This window comes from Oncorhynchus nerka, linkage group LG1, assembly GCF_034236695.1.
Source record: "Oncorhynchus nerka isolate Pitt River linkage group LG1, Oner_Uvic_2.0, whole genome shotgun sequence".
Classification (NCBI taxonomy): domain Eukaryota; kingdom Metazoa; phylum Chordata; class Actinopteri; order Salmoniformes; family Salmonidae; genus Oncorhynchus; species Oncorhynchus nerka.
The window spans coordinates 17,343,707-17,352,484 of NC_088396.1; the positions used below are offsets into that span (position 1 = coordinate 17,343,707).

At 40.2% G+C, this 8,778-nt stretch overlaps 1 protein-coding gene across 1 annotated transcript; it reads right to left on the reverse strand.

Annotated features, from left to right (window-relative positions):
• Positions 1-1,566: 1,566 nt before the first annotated feature.
• Positions 1,567-8,202, reverse strand: LOC115107432 (SLIT and NTRK-like protein 5). The gene is made up of 2 exons (XM_029630857.2): positions 7,929-8,202; positions 1,567-6,710 (listed from the first exon to the last, which is right to left on the reverse strand). Exon 2 carries the CDS (start codon positions 6,708-6,710, stop codon positions 4,050-4,052), a length of 2,661 nt encoding a protein of 886 aa, XP_029486717.1. The 5' UTR covers positions 7,929-8,202; the 3' UTR covers positions 1,567-4,049.
• Positions 8,203-8,778: the final 576 nt, after the last annotated feature.

Consider the following 8,778-nt stretch of genomic DNA (forward strand, 5'->3'; position numbering starts at 1 on the left):
GTCCTTGAGACATGCATGAATAGACTCTGAGTCAATAATTTATGCACCCAGACACACACACACACACAGACAGACAGACAGACAGACAGACAGACAGACAGACAGACAGACAGACAGACAGACAGACAGACAGACAGTGCACAGTGCTACAGAAAACATATCTTAAGGGCCAGGATCATATTTGAAGACAAACAATACAAATGTGAACAGAGATAAGATTATGTTTTTACCAGTGAGAAGAATCGTTACACCCCTAAACAAAAAGGGGTGATCACGGTCATAAAACTCCAGCTGTATTTAGCACAAGTGATTTTGCTATTTCTCCTTGGGTGAACACTTGCAGTCATATGCTGCCTTCTCAGTGCCTGACACATCTCCTCAAGCTTGCATAATGTAGATCTGCCCTAATTCCTCTCTCCAGAGCAATACTGTGAACTTCAAGGACTAAGAAACATAACACCAGCAATCTGCCAGACAAGTCAAGACTATGTCATAGTGGATGAGGGGGCGATTAAAATGTACACTTTTCTTCTGATTCTTGAGAGCGATTATTGTTTTTACATTTGCAGTCCTGTATCCTTAAATCAAAGGGATATTATAAACTCCAAAAAGCAACGCAAATGCGATTAACATCCAAGTCTTGCTTTTAACGAGGGATCTCATGAGACTCATTATAAACAGACCAAATAGATTTGAGATGCAGAAATAATCAATTCTATCACTTTCAATTTACAATTGGGGCTAATTGCAAATTAGCACACATAATAATAGTTATTGATACATTGCTTTATAGACAGAAATATTACTGTGTTTGGCTATGTCAGGTAATTGGATGTTTCCATGGATACTATGCCTGAGGAAACCAGTCTCCTCGAAGAGTATAGAGATTAATACGTGTCTTTCCCCATCCATGCATGTACATTTGGCTGTTGTACATATTGTACAGCTACAGACGGATCAGATACCATTATCAAAGCATTATGCACATTTCTTCAGAGACATCAGTTAGTTGCCTTCACACAAAAAGCTTCAAATCGAAAATCTGCTGTTCCGACACTAAACTACACATTTCATCACAATGGCTTTGGACAGATCGGACTGACGACCTAATCTCACCCGTAGTGTGATGATTCTTGGCCCTGTAAAAAAAATGGCAGGTGAGGACCAAGGGCCCTTAGTGGAAGCCATTTTGTTAAACTCCCCAGACAATAGGGAGGTAAAAAAAGTGATAGCTTTCAACAAAATACACAGCGTGATCAACCAACATTGATCACGTTGGAGTATAATATAGAGGGAAAATGACACAATCTTCAAAAGACAGCAGAGGATTGAGAGTATTTCAGATTATGTAACATTGTTCTTGTTTTGCACAGATGTATATCTTTCCTGGATGAAATTGTGAGAGGCGGTGTAAACTGTGTGGCTCCTGTAATCTTTGTATCGCTATGAAACAAGCCAGTGGGCTTTTGGAGGAAGTATTTCATAATCCACCCTCCCGGTGTGCTATGACATTTACTACTTCTAACATATTGGAGGGTGAAGGAAAAACAGAGACAGTATACAGAATGAATGCACATATTTTATTCATTGGCTAACAATAGCAGAAACAGCACTTTTTAAGATACATTTCTCTCTGTGCTCACATCTTATACCCAAGTTGCATTCCCTCTCGTCCTGTGTGTTTCCACAATAAAAACCAGGCTTTGCACTCAGTGAAGCAGCAGTCCGCAAGGAGATGCAGCTGGCACATTCTATTTACAAAGTTGAAGTAAGAAGTTAGAATTCACCAAATGACTTACATATGGAGAACTAAAGGGACAAGTCAATAGAAAATTGACATAAGTGGAACACTCTCTAGACCTCATTTACAAAACCCTTGTATAAAAAATTCAGAAGAAAAAAAAAACACTGATGTGTACCTGTTCGTACAAACAGATTTCCATGAGTAACATTTAATTTTTACAATCTCTTTGATATACTTGAATGTGATACAAACATTGTGTGTAGTTTTACTGCAATGGCTATTTGCTTGTGATATATACACTGTACACACTAACTGCATATTAAATCAATAAAGGCTAAGGAGGTGGGCGGGAATTACAGTAAATGATTGGATATATTAATTGAACTCTTGTCATGTGTTTTCAAACCCAACAAGAACAATGCTATGGTGCGATGACAGATACTGGAATCAAAAACACAATTTCTAACCTCAATACAAAAAAAGCAAGATTGACCATGTTGGATCCATTTTTTAAATCAAAATCACTAACAAAGGACAGTCCTTATTACAATGCACTGGATTAACATGTCAATATTAATAACATGTTCATCTAGTGCAATGCATTGTAATAGGGACAGACTTTTCTTAGTGCTTTTGATTTTTTTTTTAAATGGCCCACAAATGGGTTAGAATGTATTATTTCTGAAACCCAGTCTGCTTTTCAGCACATACTGAGCAACCTCTGACATAATCTCACCACAAGTTGTAGGAAATGCCAACAACACAACATGGCAGTGGTGACCTTGGAACTAGAGACCAAACACATAGAGACTGGCAAATGTCATTACATTGACGAATGTTTACACAATTCGTTGTCAATGCTTTGAATAGACACTGCACGTACCACAGTGAAAGGACTGTACCTGAAAATGTGTATGTTTAACAATGAATTAGAACTAGAAGGTTCCTTAGTAATACCAAACAAATGTATGAATGTCCCAAAAATATTTTGAGTGATCAAACGTATACAAGTGTCAGTCACCAATCCATTCCATTATATTTAGAGCTATTTCCAGCGATAATAGAGATACATACTGTATGAATGTGCTGTTTATTTGTTGACAATGATATTCTGAATACTGATTTTGTATCCCCAAAGGTAAAAATAGGGAAATTGAGGATTGTCTCCATCCTGGGAAAAAAAAAAGTGGCTTCATGCACGTATAGTGCAAAATGTCTTATAACTTTCCTTCAGAACGCAGAGGTTGCATGTCTGCAATCATTTTACATATGGCTATAGCAATGGTTATTTACACAGTCTACGACTTACGAAATATATATAAGAAAGTGACATCATATCCGTTGTTGACCTGTTCGAGTCAATCAGTGCATTGCGTGCAAAGTGATAAAACAAAAACAGAAGAAGAATTACATTCCCAAATACTTGTATAAAAATAGACAATTTGATAAAAATGATATGAGCGTATTGTTCCACCTCAAAACTGCCCGGGAATTATGAAGTATGGATTTTCCATTTATCTTTTAAAAAAACATGTTTTTTTTGTTTTGTTTCATGAATACCCATATGCACACAGAAGCCAGTTGAACCTCCCGTTTGGAAAAAGTGCAACAAGCATACATGATCTGCATATTTACATTTAGGGCTGGGGATTGCCAGCGACCTCACCATACGATATTATCACGATACGTAAGTACCGATTCGATCTGTATTGCGATTCAAGACTGCAAAATGTCATTGCAATTTAATGTTCCAAACACACTGCTCACTTTTTGTCTGCTGCAGAGAGACAAGAGAGAACATTAGAACATGAGAGTTGATCAATCATGGAAATAAAAGTGCTGAAAACATGAAGACTCGCTATTTAAAAAAAAAGAAAGATGGAGAACAAGCTATAGGATGAAAAATACCAGAGTTTTGTTCGAAGGGTCAGCCGATAAGCTCTACCCTCAATTTTACAAATCGATACTTGGATATATATCGATATATCATCCAAAATAATTGTTACTATATATTTTTTCCCCCCCATCACTGATTTACATAGAGTTGTTGCCAATTTTTCTCAAAGCAAAAAGACTGAAATTGATAAACAATAAACTAGCTACTGTAGCAACAAGCTGTATTGAGGATATATAAAGACAAAATACCTATTTCTAATGTTGTTAAGGGAAAGCATCTGCATATCTGTATACTGTAGTTTCAAAAGATAGAAATCAGTGTAGAATGCTCAAATTTAACATGAGCACTATGTGCCAATGCAGCAACCATAGCAATAATTCAACCTTTTAAGGGAAAACATGAAGTCATTCAAAACTGGGTGAACGTTGTACGTTTCTCAAGAACTTCAAGGTAGTCGGGATCAATATGAAGCTTGGCTTTCAGTTCCCAGTACTCGCTCCTGTTAGGCTCAACATAAACAGTACTTGGTGCTGTGCAATATAATATTGTCTGTTGTATTCTTTCTGGGTGCATGTATTGGTGTCTGATATCGAAGTCGGACGTATACTGATTTGATGAATGGGCAGTATGCCTGCAAGGTAAAGCATTGCTGTAAGATGACGGCTTGTCGGGTTCTACATCTCTGTAGTAATACTGATGATTGTCTTGTAAGGGGGACTGTTTGTTGAGTGGCTCTGGAGTGCTAATACTGTATTCAGAGCTTATTGCGTTACTACCCGCCTCTTCATCCAAGTGATTATTCAAAAACGCCCCATTCAACTCATCAAAGTCTCTGTACCCATCCACTGACTTGCTCTGGCTTGGGCTATAGACGGTACTCTTGCATGTGTGTTCTGTGGGAGGGGGGATGTACTCATACACATGCCCTGCAGACGTCCTGACTTTTGGAATGGATCCCTTTTTGTAAAGACCGTACTCCGTGTTCAGCGAACTGATGCACGCGTTCATGGAGTTATTCTGCTCATTTAGAGCCTTCTGACGTCTCTTCTTCACAGCCGCAAACAGTCCTGCAGCGACAAACACTGCAACGATGAACATCAGGAGCAGGGCAAGGATCATAACAGATAGAGGAACACTGTTGACATGTGCGTCGTCGTCTAATGATGTTTCTATGGTGATAGTGCTGCCGGGAATGGTTTCTTCAGAGGGCGGGATCACGGAGGCAAGGGTATCGGAGTTATTGGGACAGAAATTACTTGTCTTAATGTATCGCATATCCTCCCCAAACAGTCTTTTAGGGGAGCCACAGATGACATTGTTGACAACCGTGCCTGTGCTGAGCTGTTCCAGCCACATCTTCATCTCCACAATTGAACAACGGCAGTCCCAGGGGTTCTCGAACAAGTCTACCTGCACCAGAGATGTCAGCTGATCCAACACGCCACTGACAGGCAGATTGCGGAGGTGATTATTGCGAAGATTTAGTCTGGCCAATTTCAACCCATTAAAGATTTCCCCGGGTAAGGTCTTCAAGAGGTTATTATTCAGGAAGAGCAGCTGAAGGTTGGGGACATGCTGAAAGGTGTTTGACACAATGTCTCGAATGACATTGTATTCTAAATATAAGAACTGCAGGCTCTCCAATCCATAGAACATATCGACTGTGAGGCGGTCGATCAAATTCCCATTCAGGTACAGCCTGCGTAACTGTGTTAAATCCCCAAAGGCTCTGTCATGGATGTGAGCAATCCGATTGTTGCCAAGGTGAAGCAAATCTAATCCAGTTGCTTCAATGAAATCTGATGTCCGCACCACAGGGATATAATTCCCTGTGAGATACATCTTTTTGGGATTGTAGGGTTTGGGATTTAAGTCAGAGATGCGCTCAATCTTTCTCTCTTGGCAGTTGACATTCAGACCGAGGTCTGAAATTTGGAGATTGCAAGTACAGGCAGTAGGACAGTCCAAAGGCACAGGGGATTTGGTTTGATATGAAACGATTTGACCGTAGTTTTGCGGTTTATTGGAGGGGATGCGAGACGTGGGTTTTGACTTTAGTTTGCCTGACTGGCGAGGTCCCTTGGTGGGCCTTGACGAGGACCTTAATATGGCAGAGGATGGGAATGAGGCTGTGACTGAGGCTGGTGTAGTTCTAAAGTATGCATCAGTAGTCTGATGTGCTTGGGGACGCATCTCATACTCTGCAATAGCTCTCCTGGGACACAGTTCTGGTTTAGAGACCTCATCAAGATCTCTCCCATGAAGCCGGAATGGAAACTCACAGACCACATCACCCACTAAAGCGGTGTAGGATATGCTCTCGAGCCAGGCCTTTAGAGCAATCAGCTCACAAGAGCAGTTCCATGGGTTCTCCTCTAGTTGTAATTCCACAACACTGTCCATGTGTTCCAAAACACCCGAATACGGCAGCAGTTTCAATTGATTCCCCCTCAGGTCAAGGTGAGTCAAAGGGACATATTGGAAAATGTTAGTGGGAAGAGTAGAAATTAAGTTGTCATTTAAAATCAGGACCTCCAGATGACGCAGTTTGCTGAAGGCATTTGGCTCAACATGGGTGATGTAATTGTAGTCTAGTTGAAGATATTCCAGACGGTCAAGGCCAACAAAAAAATCTTCCTTCAAGGCATCGATTTTGTTATTGTTGAGATGTAATCTTTTTAATCCCTGAAGTCCATTAAAAGCTCCCGATTCAACTTCGGATATGTCATTGTTGCCCAGATGCAATATTGTAAGCCCATTGTATTCAACAAAGTCATTGGCGGAGAGCCTCTTCAAAAGGTTCCCTGTGAGCAGTAAATTATAGGTTGTGAAGTACACATGGCTTATTTCAGAGAGATCGACAATTCCTCTACTTTCACAGCTTACTGTCAGTATCCCCTCTTTCTCCTCACAGGCACACAATCTTCGGCATATCTCTCCATAATTGTCAAACATTTCAACGATGCCCACCGAGGTAGCCACCGACAATATAATTACAATCCAGAGATGCATTTTCCTGTGTCGATGGCCAAACTCACACTGTTGGGCCGCCGAAGTATGCACTGTCATCTACAGGAAGAAGATATACAGGTCATATGACGAAACATACTTAAACAACTCCATTCTCATGAGTCCTCAAACAGCCTGTAATTATAATGCTCAGGAATAGCACCTGCCCAAGGGTAACTACTGGCTGCCACAGAATGACCCAAACTAAATGAACTAGAATAGAGCAGGACTCTTAATGAAAAAGAATTGACATTAATTACACTCCAGGTACATCCAGTAAGTAGCATAACAACGAGGTGAATAATAAACAAAGTCACACTAATAGCCCATACTTTAGCCCAGTGTGAAAACAAAAACATTATTCAGTTATCTTTTAAAAGTCAGATACAATTAAATAGCCTTGATTTTCAAAAGCCATAATCAAAACAATCAACCTGGACTCAGGGGTAGACGTAACCTAGTCAAGCTAAATCCGGGACACTGCAATTAGTATGATATGTTACATTTAGTATAGCATGTATTCATTTCGTATGATATGTTAAAAAATGCCATTTGTACAGTATGTTATGAATTTGGAAAAAGTATGATATGTTGTGAATTCTGATTTGTTGTGGCTAACGTCAGCTAGGCTAGGGGTTAATGTTAGGGTTAAGAGTAAGGTTAAAGGGTTTAAAAGTTAGGGGGAAGGGGTAGCTAACATTATAAGTAGTTGCAAAGTAGCTAACAAGTAGTAAGTAGGTGCAAAGTTGCTCAAATTGTCTGTGATGAGATTTGAATATGCAACCATTGGGTTGCTAGACATTCACGTTATACGCCCACACATCCGAGGTGGCAGGTAGCCTAGTGGTTAGAGCATTGGGCCAGTAGCTGAAAGGTTGCTAGATTGAATCCCTGAGTTGACAAGGTAAAAATCTGTAGTTCTGCCCCTGAACAAGGCAGTTAACGTACTGTTCCTGGGCCATCATTGTAAATAAGAATTTGTTCTTAACTGAATTGCCTAGTTAAATAAAAGTTCAATTAAAAAAATCCACCCTGAACAACGACCCTCCCTTAAGTGACCTTCTGTTTTATATAACAATACATAACATATCATACTAATTTGAGTATCCTGCGTTTACTTTCACTTTGATACGTCTAGTTTATGAGACCAGGCTGAAACAATACGTATATCTAAAAACAACTATGATGACTATTGCCACAGAAATGTAGCCTCAGCACCAATGCAAACACTCCCACATAGGATGTCTACATAGGATAATCATATTTAGAAATTCTTACCTCAATCACTGGTAAATAAGGTTCCTTGTTAGGTATGACAACGTACGTTCCATTGTATGACTTGCAAATGTTCTAAGATGCCTATTTGTTAAGAACAGGTTAGCCGTCAGTAATGCACTAAAGGAGGATACAAATAAATGCTGATCAACCATAACTGCCAAATGCCTTTCTCTTTTCATAACGTGCTGTGCCAGAGGAGACAACGCTATGCCTGGTAACAAAGTTGCTTATTCGGTCTCCCTGGAGGAATGTCTCTCTCCCTCTCTCTCTCTCTCTCTCCCTCTCTCTCTCCCTCCCCCCCCCCCCCCCCCTCTCTCTCTCTCTCTCTCTCCCTCTCTCTCTCTCTCTCTCTCTCTCCCCCCTCTCTCTCTCTCTCACACTCACACACACGCTATCTCCCCGTCTCCCACTCGCTCACACGCGCGCGCACGCACACACACGCACACAGAGACGAATCCTGTTTTTGTTTTCTTGATCGCACCTGCAAAAACTGCCGTTTGTATGGTGTTACCCTGACTACTACATTTACCATGAACATAACAAGGAATCCTCGGTTGTCACTACTCTTAACTTTTATAATATACACGGAGACAACTTCCTTGCCATTTCTTAGCAAATAGCCTGCAATTTAGCCCCTTCAACTAATACGCAACCACCAAGGGGCATAACATACGACTATATATGACAATCAACCTAAAGATAATAAGCACCTCGACTTTTAACATTTGCAAGTGTCCTCCACTCACCCACGAACGTCTGATAAATGTCATGTAGTTTAATGCAATACAGATTTTTTTTAAAATTAAATTGAATGGACACATCTTACCCAGTTACAGTTCCAAAAGGCGTT

Excerpts from the sequence above, each read along its gene's own strand:
- LOC115107432 (XM_029630857.2), bottom strand. The coding sequence starts at position 6,710 with ATGACAGTGCATACTTCGGCGGCCCAACAGTGTGAGTTTGGCCATCGA.